General features: G+C 48.8%; 1 protein-coding gene across 1 annotated transcript in view; it reads right to left on the bottom strand.

The window, feature by feature from the left end:
* Window positions 1-896: 896 nt before the first annotated feature.
* Window positions 897-15,550, bottom strand: part of SMAD6 (SMAD family member 6) — a 40,135-nt gene continuing 25,481 nt past the window's right edge. Inside the window, exon 4 of the mRNA XM_083871059.1 lies at window positions 897-1,910. Coding sequence (XP_083727185.1) covers window positions 1,369-1,910 — 542 coding nt within the window. The 3' untranslated portion in view covers window positions 897-1,368. The remainder of the gene's footprint in view (window positions 1,911-15,550) is intronic.

Raw genomic sequence — 15,550 nt, 5'->3', positions numbered from 1 at the left:
CAAATACGAAGGTGACAAAAACATCCTCTGCAACCTTGGAAGGTTCCCAGTCACTGGGATTTTATGGAAATCAAAGGCACAGGGATTTGTGGCAGAACTCTAGGGCTTGGCAGAGCTACACCCTGGCAATAAATAACTTCCCTGACCAAGCAAAGCCTGTGTCCAACCTGCCCCTGCCAGGCCCAGCACAAGTCAGAGCAAAGGGGCTGATTTTATCCAGGATTTCCAGGGAGAGTAAATCAGCCGAGACAGGCACATCTGACCAGGACATTTTTTTTGGCTGCAGCTGCTCCTCAGAGTAAATATATTCTTCCCAAACACTCCTGGATGACAGACTGGGAGATCTACAGGACAAAGCTGCTCACGACTCCTCTGAGGCACTGCAGACTTTCCTGAAATCCAGGCCATGCTCCAAAGGAGGATCCACCCAACCATGAGTTGTCCAAAACCTCCGTTTGTTTCTTAACCATCAAACATGTCTGGGACGTGCAGGACTCACAGACAGCCCCTGGGTAAAGCTGAAAATCCAAACTGGTCCTGCTGGGCAGCTTTGTGGCCATGGAATATTCTGTTTTTCCCCCAGCAGTGATGAAGATTAATCTGCACAAACACGGATGTGCAAACCTCATCCTCACCACGCTCTGTGTCATCAGAGAGGTCAGACAGCTCTGAGTGAGAAGAGCTACAGATCTTCCTCTCATCTCCTCCCAGTGCTCCCTGGCTCTCCAAAAGGCCTCTCTCACCCTCCCCTTGGAGCCAGCTGCAGCCTTCCAACTCATTTATTGTTTTTTCCAGGATCCTGGCTGAGATGGGAGACAGCAGCTGCCCCCTGGAACCCTCCTGATTGCTGCCAGCTTCAGCTGGAGGGGGGGAGAAAAAAGACAAATCCCCCCCCATAATGCGAATACTTTATTATCAATGAGTGACTGGTATTAGCTTTTTGTCTGGGTATTAATAATAGTTCAAAAAACCATACATCAAAATTAGGGCTTTCTCCTATTTTTGCTGTATAATTTTTGGGGTATTTTTTTTTTTGTTTTGTTTGGTTTTTTTTTTTAAAAATCTGTATTGAAAGAATTATATAAGCCAAAGTGCATTTTCTGTTTTTTGTCCATATACACATTGCACCATACATAAATAATTACATTGTAAAAATGACTCCATAATTACAAGTATAATATATATTTTCATATAATATATAAAACTTTATATTAAATCTAGGTAGATGATATTTGGGATAGTCTGTGTCTTTTTTTTTTTTTTTGTAATTTTTTTCTTCTTTTTTTTATTTTATTTATTTTAACCTTTTGCGTGTGTGTGTGTGTGTGTGTGTTTGATGCTGCTGCTGTTTTGTCAGAAGGCTGACTGTCATCGGTTGTTGCTGAGTAAAATCTCCAGCCAACAAGGACACGAGGTGATGAACTGTCTGGAATAACAGGGCCCCCAGCCCTTGGCGAAGCTGATGCGGACGCTGTTGGGGTCGTAGGGCCCGTCTGCATAATCCAGCTCAGCCGTGTGCTGCAGCAGGCAGGACTTCTCATAATCAAACACCTTGATGGAGTAGCCCGGCATCACCTTGCGCACAATCAGCGTCCTGCAGTTGGGGATGTCCAGTGTCGGGGAGTTGACGAAGATGGGATGCTCGCTGCGGTTGTAGGCCCACACCCCGTCCGGTTCCTTGCTCAGTAAAATCCCGTAGCCGATTTTACTTCGAGTCCTTCTCACAGTCTCGCTCCTGTTGTCCAGGTTGAGCTGTCCGAGGCAGAAGCCGTTTCCTTGAGGTAGGTCGTAGAAGATACTGACAGACTGTTCGTACACTGTGTAGAGGCGGCCCACGCGCGTCCGGTGCTCCCAGTAGGCCACGTTGCACCAATGGCTCCTCTTCACGGCGTCGGGCGACGTGCTGGCGTCTGTGGGGACAGAGAGGGGGTCAGGAGAGCTGGGAACACCGGGGAAACCACGGGGATGGAGGCTGGGAAACAGCTCCTCCCACCCGTCAGCTTTGGTCAGTCAGAGCTTGGACTTGTGCTCAACCCAACCCTTGTGTTCAACACAAACTTCACGTTCAACACAACCTTCATGTTCAACCCAAAGAGGGTGCTCAACCCAACTCTTATGTTCAACCCAACCCTTGTGTTCAACACAAACTTCACGTTCAACACAACCTTCATGTTCAACTCAAAGACAGTCCTCAACTCAACTCTTATGTTCAACACAAACTTCACATGCAATCCAAAGATGATGTTCAACCCAAAACTTGTGTTCAACACAAATGTCACGCTCTTCCCAAAATTAGTATCCAACCCAAAGAAGGTGTTCAACCCAAAGATGGTGCTCAACACAAAACTTGTGTTTGAAACAAGTGTCATGTTCCTCCTCAGATCTGTGTTCGACTCAAAGATGGTGGTCCGCCCAAAACTTGTGTTCGAAACAAATGTCATGCTCTTCCTAAAATCTGTATTCAACCCAAAACTTGTGTTCAACACAAATTTCACGCTCAATCCAAAATTTGTGTTTAAGCCAAAACTGGAATTTAACCCAAAGTTCATGCTCAACCTAAAACTTGTGTTCAACACAAACTCCACGTTCAACCCACACTTTTATTTAACCCAAAGTTCGTGCTCAACCCAAAACCTCTGCTCAACCCATAACTTGTGTTCAACACAAACTTCGTGTTCAGTCCTGTATTTGTGTTCAACCAACTTGTATTTAACCCAAAGTTTGTGTTCACCTCGAAAGTTCTGTTTAACCCAAAATTTTTGCTCAACCCAAAACGTGTGCCCAACCCGAAGTCCATCTTCAACCCAAAGCTTTTGCTCAACCCAAATCCTGTCTTCAGTTATGTCAAATGTCACCAAGACTAGTGGCTCAAGCCTAGGTTGAAGACCCCACAGGATGCCCAGCATCTCCCATGAGCTCAGCTCATCTCTCTCTCTCCAGTTTAATGTCCAACCCTGCACCCAGTAGATGGGTCTGCATGTCCTCAGGGTATTTGCATTCCTCCCACCAGAGCCAGTATGGATATTGTCCCAGTATCCTGAGTACTGTGCCCAGTCTCTGGTGGCTCCCCAGCCCCACTGTGCTCTGCAGCCCCTCTTTCCAAGCCCAGTCTGACCCCGGGCGATGTCCAGGACGTGCCTGGATGAGTGACCTGCCGGGTGTAACGTTCTCCGACAGCGACGCCGATGTTCCCACGGGGAACATGAAATCTGAGCAAGTGTTTCATGCCAAGGGGGAGTAGCTGCTATGAACTATACATGTCCTTCTAAAAACCCACTGCAGCTCTCTCCAGACAATGAGGAACGTCTCTTCTTTCTAGGAATTACATCCAGGGAAGACGGGAGGGACGCGGGCTGCCAGAAATCTGTTTAATCTATGATGCCTCCAGAATTTATGATGTCTCCAGAAGGAAGGCAGGAAAAAAGAAGGAGCCCCGAAGAGGGCGAGAATTAACCACTTGCTGAACATCATTCCTGCTCCTGCCACACCAGAAGGAGTTTCCAGCAGGAGCTGTGCTCTGTGACCAGCATTAAGCTCCCTGACAATCCCTCACGTGCCCGTGGCCTGCTGACCCCGGTGCCTCTGTGCCATCATGTCCCATTAACTCGCCCACGGGGTGATGCCATTATTTTGCTCCAGAGCCCCCATTGACACAGGGGATTTCAGGCACAGCCCTTCCAGCCCCCGCTTCTTTTCAGGCTCAGATTACCCCGGAGGGGACCCGGCTCCCCTCCCCATTAACCAGCTTTGAATTAAGCGGCTTTGTTGGAGTTTAACTGGAGTTGTAACTATACAAATTTAAGGGGAGGGCCATGGGGGAGGGGGTGATGGGGCAGGAGGGGAGGGAGCAGGATGCTCTTTGCTGTGGGCAATGCTCATCAGCCTGAAGCAGCCCCTTCACCCACCACAGGCCACATTTTTGGGGGGAGATCACGTTAATGTCTTCCCCTTCTCTCACCACAGGCCACATTTTTGGGGGGACCACATCAGTCTCTTCCCCTTCACCCACCACAAGTCACATTTTTGGGGAGACCACATCAGTCTCTTCCCCTTCTCCCACCCCAGGCCACGTTTTTGGAGAGACCACATCAGTCTCTTCCCTTTCACCCACCACAAGTCACATTTTTGGGGGGATGATATTAGTCAGTCTCTTCCCCTTTACCCACCACAAATCATATTTTTGGGGGGACCATATCAGTCTCTTCACCCACCACAGGTCACATTTTTGGGGACACCATCTCAGTCCATCCCCCTGCCATAAAAGGGCACAAATTCCACTAAACCAGGGTGCTCAGAGACCCATCCATCTTCCACAACATCCAGTTTTCACAGTCATTTTTCCCCTGGGACATCCTACAGATGCTCCCGATGCCTTTCCAAAGGTCTCTCCTCCAAAGACTGAGCTTTGCTGTTGTCCCACTCAAGTGATCTGGGGGGCTACAGCCCAGCTCAGGGCCTTTCATGTGCCGGGGCTGGAGGCTGGTAGCAATTACTGAGCTCTGCATCTGTTTAACCTCCCAACCTCCTCAAAGCCCTCCATGCCCATTAGCTGTGTTGGTTTTGTTATTACATTTTTGAGAAACTACTGCTCAGCCCCTGCATTTCCCTTCCAGATTAAGGATGGGACGACTTCAAACCTCCAGTGTGTCCCCAGCAGCTCCATTAATCAGGGGAACAGTCAGCAATAAACATTTAAATAGGAGTTTCTCATGGTTTATTGCAAATTAATATACAAGGGGGGGGCAAGTAAAGCCAGAGGAAAGCAGTGCCTTTCCTACAAAAATATTTTGCTGGAGGTGCCAACAGCCCTGGTGGTGCCATCTCTGCTTTCCAGGAACTGGGAAATATCAAAGCAAAATCATCCATGAAAACAGGAGAAGGGCTTTTCACATGCGTCTGAAATAGCTTTATTAAAAGCACTTCCGTGTAATTTATGGCAGGAACTTCACTTCATCCATCTATCCATGAATGCATCCCCCTGCTAAGGTGCTCCTCATCTCTGTCATCCCACAGCTCCTGCCTGGCAGTGCCAGCTCACAGCACTCCTGGAGATGTCCTGCACCTCAAGAAGTGAGAAGTTTCCTTTCAACCCACTTTTTCTGGCCAGGGGAAAGGAAAGTCTTTAAAATCCAAAAGAAAGCAACCCACAGGGAAACAAACCCCTGGGAGGAGACAGTTCAAGGCCCATCTGAGCAGCCCCTGCCTGCAGGAAACTGTCCCAGGGTCCCTCTCCCAGCGCTCCCCGTGCCACGGTGGGTTCCTCTCCCTCCTTTCATCTCCCAGTGCACTCAACCAATTCCTGCAAAGATGAACTCATCCCGCAGCCCTGACATAAAACAAGCACTTCAGCAAGCCCCCAAATCAGGGGGGCCTGTGCTGTGTCTCATCCCCTGCCAAGTATTAGTTTCGCCTCCAGCTATTAGCCACTACCACTCTGCAGAGAGCAGGGGCGGCCGGCACACCACCACCTCCTCCTCTGCCTTTTAAATAAATATTCCACTTTTTTATTTTTTTTTTCCACGCTGCCCTTTATGCACAGACAAGAAAATCCACTTTTTGTTCTGTTGTTTTTTTTTTTTTTTTTTCCTCCCCCCGCCTTTCCCACTTCTGCTGGAACAGAGGCGGGCCTTGTTAACGTTCTTTTTGAAGAAAGGAAAATATTTGAGTCCCGCAGTGGTACAGGACGGGGTTTTTTAACAACTATCATTGTAAGGCAGCTACAACTTGTAGCAGCTCCAGAGGGGCTGGCGTCAGGGCTATCTCCTCCATCAAAGCCACCTTCATCCATCAGATGGAGGGGCTGAAACTCTGCCTGGTGTTTACTCCTTCCTCTGCACTGCTGCTGATGCCTCCAAGCACATCCCAGAGTGAATCTGAACAATTCACAGAATCGCTATTAAGAGATAAAGGAATGAGATAGGAGAATCGAAGCTCAGAATTTAAAGGGAAAAAGGCTCCTGGAGTGGCTCAGGCAGAAGGAATCTGGGACTGGGAATAAATGCAGAGAGCAAACACTGTAAATCCTCCCCGGGTTAAGCAGTGCTGCCGCTGTCGCTCCCTGCAGAGTGTGGAGGTAAAGAAAATAACTTGAGGTTTGAGACTATTTGTGATTTGACAGCGTTTTTATGCCAGTGAAGTTCAAAGGAGTTCTTTAAAAGAGAAAAGAGAGATGCTTTTTTCCAAAACAAAACGCTGCACAGTCCCCACTGCTTGATGTTGCACTTAAAAGCGGGATGGAAAACATGGGCAGATCACGAAACACATGAAATAAAATGGCTCTGATTCACTCCTTGGCTTCTCCAAAGCCACCAAAGCTCCTCTCAGCAGGTCAAATGGCCCCTTCAATACATGGCTGCAAGGAAGAGCTTCTCAAAACACGTCTAAGAGGTGCCCATGGGGAAGACCATGCACATGAAAAATAAATCACTGCACGCTCCAGATGTGATGGGGACTTGAATGCATGTCTGAGCAACCTGGAAATGAAGCAGGATATTCAAAATTTCCCCCACCACAGAGCCCACTCCCCATTTCCATCCTTCCCTCCTCTCCTCCTGTGTCCAGGGCAGCCTCACACTCCACTGGCCACTCAGTTACATCCTCCCTCAATATCTTTCCATTCAGTTTTATTCCACTTTTGACCTATTAGACCCACACTCGGTCATTTTCCTCTCCTGTGCCACAGCACAGAGCTGTATTTACATTTACACTGCCCAACACACAGGAGCAGGGAGGCTGAAAGGTTACAGCCCTACACAGGTCACTGTGAACAAGGTCCTGATAAAAAAGCCCAGCACAAAGAACACACACATTTCCCCCAAAATCTATTAACAGTTCACTGGGGAGCCATCAGTTAAAATAATCCCCCATTAATACCCTTGGAAACAAGCGCCAGGGTAAAGGAAAGGGTTAAAACTTTCCACAGCAGAAATGGAATTTTTATGGCCCCGCAAAAAAAAAAAAAAAAAAAAAAAAAAAAAAAAAAAAAAAAAAAGAGAAAAAATTAATTGTCAATCTGCCCCAGCAAAGCTCACAACCATTTTCTTTAAGCCAATATACTTAAAATACCTCTGGCCTTACAAGTTTCAGCTGGAATGCATCACTGTGCCCCCCAGAGCCCCCCTGGCAGCAGCACCAACCCCAGCACGGCCCCTTGGGCTGGGGAGGGGCTCAGAGCTGTCCCCAGCACGGGGGGCCCCTCTGGGGACACAAACCAGGCACCTTCTGCCTGCCCATCCTCACTGGGAGCTGCCTGGGGCTCTCAGGGCACCTTGGAGGGGTTGGTGACCCTTGTCTGGGTCCCACCAGGGGAGTGTCCCAGTGCTGGGTGTATTTAGAGCAACATCCCAATCCCAGCAGGGAACAGGCACAGGAGGCTGGGCAGGAGCTTCTCTCCATGTGAAAAATCCTGCTGAGGACTGGACAGTTCAGTCCCCTTCCCCAACTCCTCCTTGAGGTCTCCAGGGGAGCAGGAAGCTGCTGTTGGGGCAGGACAATGGGCTCCTGAGGGGAGAAGGCAGGTGGGTGCAAATGTCCTGGTTTTCCTCAAGGATATTCTCTTTAAAGCCCAGCATCAGCATAGCATCCTTTAATGTCCCAGCTTGCACCAAGAAAAGCTTCTCCCTGGTTCACAGAGGCCCCTCAAAGTGGTCACCAGTGCCCAGCTGATGGCCAAGGTCAGCCATGCTGCACATCATCCAATTCTCCCCCAGATTTCTGGTTGACTCCACTGAATGTAAGGATTCAGCCCAGCTCCTGTCTCTACTATAAAGCAAGAATGTGATTTTATTTTATGTTGTCATTAATTTGGTGTCACTGTGGGGTCCCAACTCCTCCATACCCTCACTAGGCATATTCCTCGTGTTGGATGTAGCTGCTGGGCAACCACGGACACCACTTATCCCATAAAATATTCATCCCATATTATATTTATCCCATAAAAACCATGGAAAAACAGCTGAGAAAAAGCCCTCCCTACCACGCCATCCACATCCTCCTCCTCCTCTTCCAGCCTTTCCCTTGGAGCAGAGCTCTGCTGCTCCCCAGCCTCCTCTGCCAGCAGATTTAATTTGTTAACCCAGGAGATGATTAACTCCGAGGAACACTTGCGCTGGGTTAATTAATTAAATTAGTTCAAAAAAAAAGGGTCTGACGAGCACCAGAGCTGGTACAAGAGGTGTGTGGAGAGGCCTGGGGGGAAAGGGGGACATTTCCATGGCAGCCCAAGAAACAAAAGCAACACAGGACAAGGAGCCAATGCCAAGAATGAGGATGAAAACAATTTTCTCTGCATAAAAGAAACCACTCTGCAAAATCATCAGCTCATGCTAATTTTTTTTTTTTTTTTTATATCCTTCAAAGCAAAACACATGCCATGTCTAGTTCTGCCCGGAAATTTGGAAGTCATCATCAGTTAGCTTATTTTTGAGCTAAACTCAAGGAGTTTGCTTCTAATGGACCTTCCCTGGCTATTAAATCCACAATCCAGAACATGAGTTTAAGGTATTTTAGCAGGATTTTTTTCCCCCCCAGCTCCTCTGTTTTAGAAAGGACTTTTCAACCAAGGGTGAAAAGTGGAAAAAAACCCAACTCGGGCTATTTTTCACTGACATTTTTATGTGTTCCTTCTAAACGCCAAAGTTTTCAGAATTTAGGTGACGTTTTCAAATTTTTTTTTTTTTTTTTGAGTCTTCATTGAGCTCATCTCGTCTTGCTCAGAGCTTTGGTGGCTTTTGCAGGTACCTGTGTTACACCTGGCACAGTGTCTGAGGGAACACAAGGATATAAACAGAGCTTCAAAAGGAGCCCCAAACATCACCGCCCACCTTGGCTGCCACTTCTGAGAGCATCAGACCTGTCATCAACCACAGCCTGCCTGGGACTCCTTCCCTCTTGGAAAACAGCCCTGGATAAACCCAAACCCAGCAAAAAAAAATAATCCTGGGGTCGTGCTTGGCATCTCTGTGAGCATCTCCATGCCCCAAAAACAGATGGAAAATGGGGAGGAAAATGAGATGGTGAAAAAATCACAGAGGAAAGGTTGGGCAAGGGAAGGTCGCCACTGTTTGATTTTCTCTAAAATCTGGAGGTTTGATGGAAATCTTTAGGTTGGTTTTTTTCTTCTGCCTGCTCCTGGCAAGGCACCAGCTCCAGAGCATCCAGGGAGAAGGGTCCCCCTTCACTGGGGAAAAAAAGCTCATTCCCAAGTGCCCTCTGCAGCAGGGTGAGGGAAACTGGGACAAAAATGGGGGAGAAAAACCTCTTTTTTCACACTTTTACACTGAGAACTCGCACATTTTCAGGTTCTCCACCCAACCACATGTGCAATCCCTTTTTTTTCTTCCTCCAGAGCCTGAAAAAACACTGAGAAATCTGGGAGAAATCACCCCATCCATCACAGGATGGCAGAATTCCCTTCCAGCCACTGCTGGGCTGTCCAAGGCTCCTCATCAATCCGGGGGCTGCAATCCCAGCCACACCAACCACATCCCAGTGGGATGGGCATGGATTGGGATGGCCAAATGGGATCTCCTGGGCTCTCATCCACCTTTGGAAGCCTTTCTGGCTTGGCAGAGCAGCTCTAGGTGCTGTCAGATTCCCCTGGGGGGGAGCGGGACAATCCGCCCCGGCGGCCGGAGCTGGAGCATCCCACAGCAGGCTCTGAGGCTCTGGGAAATGGGATAAATATAAATAATCATAGTTTTCGCTCCCAGAGAAGTTTCGGCTGAGAGCTTCAAAGGCTTTTAAAAGGCAGAAACTAATTAGTAGGTCCCTCAGAAGAGAAACAGGAATAACACCCCTTTCCCTTCCCGCCTCCATCGTGGCGCTCGGGAAGAGCACGTTGGGTGCTGGAGCTGAGCCTGGGAATCTCCTCAGTGCAGGGGGATGAGCCAGAGGCTTTGGCTGCACCAAACCAAGCCCTGCTGCTTCACACTACCACTAATCTTGAATCATTAATGTTGGAAAAGACCCCCCAAGGAAGGGGGTTTCTCCCAGGGTGGAGGCGGCACTGAGGGGATGGAGCTGTTTTGGAAGCCAAAGGGTGAGTTTGGTGAGGATGGAAAATGGAGATGCTGCTTGAGAATCCTTGTTTTCCACACTTCTTGCAGGACCACTGACCCAGCACTGCCTGCTTTTTATATCCAGTTGCTGGATAATCTGTGGGCACTGAGCTCCTCCTGCCCTGCAAAGGTCAGGCAGCCCCTCATCACCTCCCTGCACAGCCCAACCCCAAATTACAGCTCAGTTCCCCCCTGGAACAGCCCAAATTTGCCATTTCCAGAGGGGAACGCTCAGCTTCCCCTTTATGAGGCCTCCTTCAGATGTCCCAGCTGATCATAGAAAATCCACTTGCCAAAACACCAGGAAAATGGGAATTTTGGGCTTGGGAGCTCAGACAGGACACAGGACCCTGAGCAGGCTGTGGCTGCAGCAGCTTTTTTAGTTTCCTGACCAGAAATGAGTGGAGGAAACCCAAAGTAACACCAAACAAAACACCACCATCAGATGGATTTTTGAGAGTATTTTGAGAGCCTGCACCATGCTCCAGCCCCAGCCATTCCCTCTGGAGCAAGAGCCTCTCCCTGCTCTCACACCTTGATGGGATTTACTCCTGGGAAGGAGCTGATGGCTTCCAGAGGTGACTTGAGGAGCAGCAAATAGGCTGAAAAACCCCAAGGCCACCCTGATTTCTCACCTTCAAGGGCAGAGCTCTGTGAGCTCCATGCCAACACCACTGTGAGCATCAAGGACTGAGAAAGCTCCAGGAAACCATCCCTGACCTAGAAAACAACCTGTGACTGAGGAGGCTCCCTGAGGGGGCCATGAGAAGCAGCCCAATAAATATTTTTCTCCATAAAATCTGGGAATGAGCTGCTTTGCTCCTCCTTGGGTGTGGAGTCCAGTGCTGGGCAGACACCAGATTGGGAATTCTGCCTTTCAACCCAACCCTGTGCCAGAGGGTTCATCCCAGACCCCAAACTGGCTGTGGATCCTCTGTTCCAACCCAACCCTAAAAAGGGCTCCAGCTGAAATCTCCCCCTCATCTGATAATTCCTCCCCAATAATCCCAAAAAAAAGTTGTTTTTTTTCCAGCACGGCATCACTGCCCTCTCATATATGGGAAGCAGACTGAGAGTGGAATGGGAATTCAGGCTTTGTTCTGCCTGGCCAGAACCCAAGATCCTGCTCCTGATAAAGCTCTCCAGAGCCTCTGTGTCTGCTCAGGCACCTCGAGACGGGAGCCAGGGCTGCAGGGGCTGCCCCCGCCTGTGTCACGACGCCCACGGCTCCTGCAAGTCCTCGCTCGTGGCGGATTTGCAGGAGTTTTACAGGGAATTAAAAAGGATTTGGGGGTGCCAGCCTGGCCTTTGCAAGGAAATAAATCCCCTCTCCTGTGTGCTGCCAATCTGGTCATGCTGAAAGGCTCAACCTGTACCAGGAGTGAGAGAAGGATTGGAAGAGCTGGGATGGGATTGGGGTGAGCAGCCCTGGGAAGGGTTTGGTGCAGGAATTTCACCAAGGAGAGGTGGAAAGGAGCACAGGGATGGCTCCAGCGTGGGCACCCACACACGCCAGATTTTCCGATAGCTGCTCCATGTATTGGTGTGTAAACATCTGCTGGGGCTGCCCCAGCTCCCAACTGCTCGTGGCCAGAATCCCCTGGGCTCTCACTCCCACTTCAAGCAAAGACTAAACAATGACTTCAGCAACTCGGGATTTAAGCCCCAAGGCTGGTCCTTCACATCCACAGCAGAAGCAGTGAGGATGCCAATCCAAAACACAAATTTTGAGCTGAATATGGATTTTAGGAAGAGCATGAAATTCGTTTTGGGCTCAGCACCATCTTTGGGTTGAACACAGATTTTAGGGAGAGCGTGAAATGCTGGCATCTCCTGCAAAGCTGCAGGAGAACAGCCCTTGTGCCATTTGTGTGCCATGGAAAGGGGCCTTTCTTCTGTAAAATCCACAAATCAGCAGCTCAGAGATGTGGAAGCACAGAGCACCCATTTCTGCTAACCCGGGACAAGATCAAACACATCTTTCCTTATAATTGTAGAATTATTACAGCTTTAACTCTAAAACCATCGAGCCCAAACTGTCACGTTTTTATCCTCTCTGAAATGCTGCTGTAAAACTTATTAAAGTGCAGATAAACAGCAAAAAAAAATTGGTGTGAATTGAAGTGGGGGGTGAAAAAATCAATGTATTTGCATGAAAACCACCACACTGAAGAAGCACCACTGCAGCCCAGAGAAGCAGCAACTCTGCAAGTCCCCATCTTTCAGTGTCCTCTCCCAAATTCCTCACGTTGTGCTTGCCCAGGGAGGCTGGAGGTGACTCACACCAATTACCCTCCCTGGCCAAGAAAGACTTGTTTTCATTTCTACAAACCACAGTTTCTTAAAAAAAAAAAAAAAAAAAAAAAGCGGGGGGGGTAGGGGAAGGAAAATAGGAAAATGCCAAAATACACAGAGAACTCCATGGAATACATCCTGTCCTGCTGCACTAATACGAATCCCAGACAACTTTGGGATATTCCAGGAGAAAAGGATTCATGAGTTATCACAGAATGATTTGGGTTGGAAGGGACCTTTAAGCTCATCCCATTCCAACCCCTGCCACGAGCAGGGACACCTTCCACTATCCCAGGGTGCTCCAAGCCCTGTCCAGCCTGACCTTGGACACTTCCAGGGATGGAACAGCCACAGCTTTTCTGGGAAATCTGTGCCAGGGCCTCCCCACCCTCACAGGGAAGAATTTCTCCCCAATATCCCATCCAGCCCTGCCCTCTGGCAGTGGGAAACCATTCCCTGTGTCCTGCACCTCCATGCTGTGAGTTATAGCATGTGAAATTTTGGATTAAAAACTCTCCCACCTTTCTAGGACAAGCTCTTATCTTTCTTGGGAGCTAAAAAAAATCACCTTTTCAGGACTGGTCTATGCAGAGTTTGTGGCTGCAACTCCTCCATGGACCGAAAGCAAAGGCTGAACTCAGGAACTGCAAAAGAAGCACTAAAAAAAAAAAAAAAATTGCCCTTCCCATGGAGAGGAAAAGGAGCAGGTTGAGCTCTTTGTACATCAAGACCAGGGAGATTAATAAGGGAGCACCTGAAGGAATCCTCAGGGATAAAGAGTTCAACACTGCATTCCCTCCACTCAGCACTGGAGGAGAAAAATCACATCCCTCCCCTCCCTCCAGGGAAATCCCTTCTGAAAAAATAAAAGTAAGGAATACTGGGGGAAACACCAGGCATTACACATTAAAAAGGCAGCTTGTCACCAGCCTAAACCAGACCCATTTTTGTTTTTTTTTTTCCTCATTTCATATATATCACACATATAAAGAATCCACATGGATGCAGAGAATCCCCCTGCAGAATAACTGGTTGTAAACCCCCTTTTTCCAGAAATACATTCACAAAGCTCAGATGAGCAACACAAATTCTCATTTTGGGGTAATTTTTTGCCCATTATTGCAGCATTTCAAACTGTTTCTGATGGGGCTGTGGATGATGATGTGGAAACCTCATTGTCCAACCCCAACTCCTACATGGTACAAACAGATATTGGTGATATAAATATTGGTGTTACAAACTCCCTCAAGTTCTGCACTAGAATCTTTAAATTGTTAAAAATAGGAAAGAAACTGCACAGTTCACATATTTTATAAAGCTGGGTTAAATCAACATCTGCAAAAAATATCCCCCTTAAACGAAATAGCAGGATTTCATTAAGTAAATTGCAAGTTGGCAAAAATTCTGAAAGAAAGGGAAAAAGCCACAGCCAGCCCTGTAATTTAAACCTTATTTTAACTGTGACAGCATGGCTGTGAGAGGCTGCATTTCCAAAGGAAAAAAAATAAAATAAAGGTTAAAAAAAGTACCTGTTCCCCCTGTACCTCACCTCAGTGTCTGCAGTCGTTACTTAAATGAGTTTTTTCCACAGGGAGGTGAAGAGGGAGCAGGACAGATCCAAAATTGAGGATTCTCCAGCACAGCAGCACCTGGATGCTGCAGGGTGATGGGTGAGGGTCTCCATAAATCCTCTGGGACATCCCAGTGAGGCTGCAGCCCTTGTTCTGCCCCTTTTCCCTGGAAGTTGAGCAGCTGAAATCCAGGATGAGGTGGCTGTGGAGCTGAGGACCAGCTCAGTCTGGGTGACACTTCATCTCTTGGTGTGTTTTAAACACATCCTGCTCCCCTGCACCCAACCCATCCCCTCTGGGGGTGCCATAGGAGTGGCAGGAATTGGGTTCCTGTATCCCAAAGAAACCCCTGGAGGCACAGGATGTGCAGTGCTCACCCTGGGCAGCTCCTCTGCTCCTCTGTTTTAGGGAATTGGGCAGGAATTGGGTTCCTGTATCCCAAAGGAACCCCTGGAGGCACAGGATGTGCAGAGCTCACCCTGGGCAGTTCCTCTGGCCTCTCCTCTGTTTTAGGGAATTGGGCTCCTGTATCCCAAAGAAACCCCTGGAGGCACAGGACGTGCAGAGCTCACCCTCTGGGCTCTCCTCTTTTAGGGAATTGGGCAGGAATTGGACTCCTGTATCCCAAAAAAATCCCTGGATGCACAAGATGTGCAGAGCTCACCCTGGGCAGCTCCTCTGGCTCTGCTCTGTTTTAGGGAATTGGGCAGGAATTGGGCTCCTGTATCCCAAAGGAACCCCTGGAGGCACAGGATGTGCAGAGCTCACCCTGGGCAGCTCCTCTGGCCTCTCCTCTGTTTTAGGGTGTTTTAGGGTGGTCTAACCCTGTTTTCGGAGGGTGCAGCTTTGGGGCAAAGCTCAGGGAGTTTCCAGCTGCTTTTCCCAATCTGCTGAGAGCTCTCCCTGCCCGGGGTGACTCAGGCAGGCTGGGCTGGGCTGTGTGGGGAAGCTGAGCTCTTCCCACAGCCCCAGCCAAGGGCCCTGCAGGAGCCATCCCTGCAGGAGCAGGGACAGGGACAGGGACAGGACACCCTGAGGGCACATTTGGGGCCACCTCCTCCAGGGCAACACCCTGCAAACACTCAATCTGAGCTCCAAAACTCCACTAACTCCAATTTCCCACCCAAAAGCTCTGCTTTGTCCCAGAGGAATCACCTGGAAGCAGCACTGAGGGATCAGTAAACCCCCCCCATCCCAATCTGGCACAATACTGGATTCTGTTTGCTTTGAGAAGAATTGCAAAACCTCCAAACAAAACGTGAAAAGAGCAGCTCCGAGATCTGCAAAACTTGGGAGCTGAAGAGGAGCCCTCTCACAAAAAAGGCCAATTATTTGCTTACAAGGTTTTGGCTCGGCTGTTTTTCCTGGCACTTACGCCACAGGAGTTATTTTGAAGGGCCTGTTTGCTTCAGGAGGAGCCGAGCAAACAGCAAATCCCATTTCCTTTCGGATCTAAACATCCGTTTGCCGTGCGAGCGGGAGGAAAAAAAAAAAAAACACCCAACCCCGAGTGGCTCAGGAAGCACAAGGAAAAGGGAGGTGGGTGATACTGAGGAGGGGAGCACAGCACCCACCCTGACCACCCAAGGGTGTCCCCCATTCCCTGCTGGCCTGAAATGAGAGGGG

The sequence above is a fragment of the Zosterops lateralis genome, assembly GCF_965231275.1.
Source record: "Zosterops lateralis genome assembly, chromosome: 13".
Lineage (NCBI taxonomy): Eukaryota > Metazoa > Chordata > Aves > Passeriformes > Zosteropidae > Zosterops > Zosterops lateralis.
The sequence above is the reverse complement of the archived record's forward strand: the minus strand, read 5'-3'. Positions and strand labels throughout refer to the sequence as shown.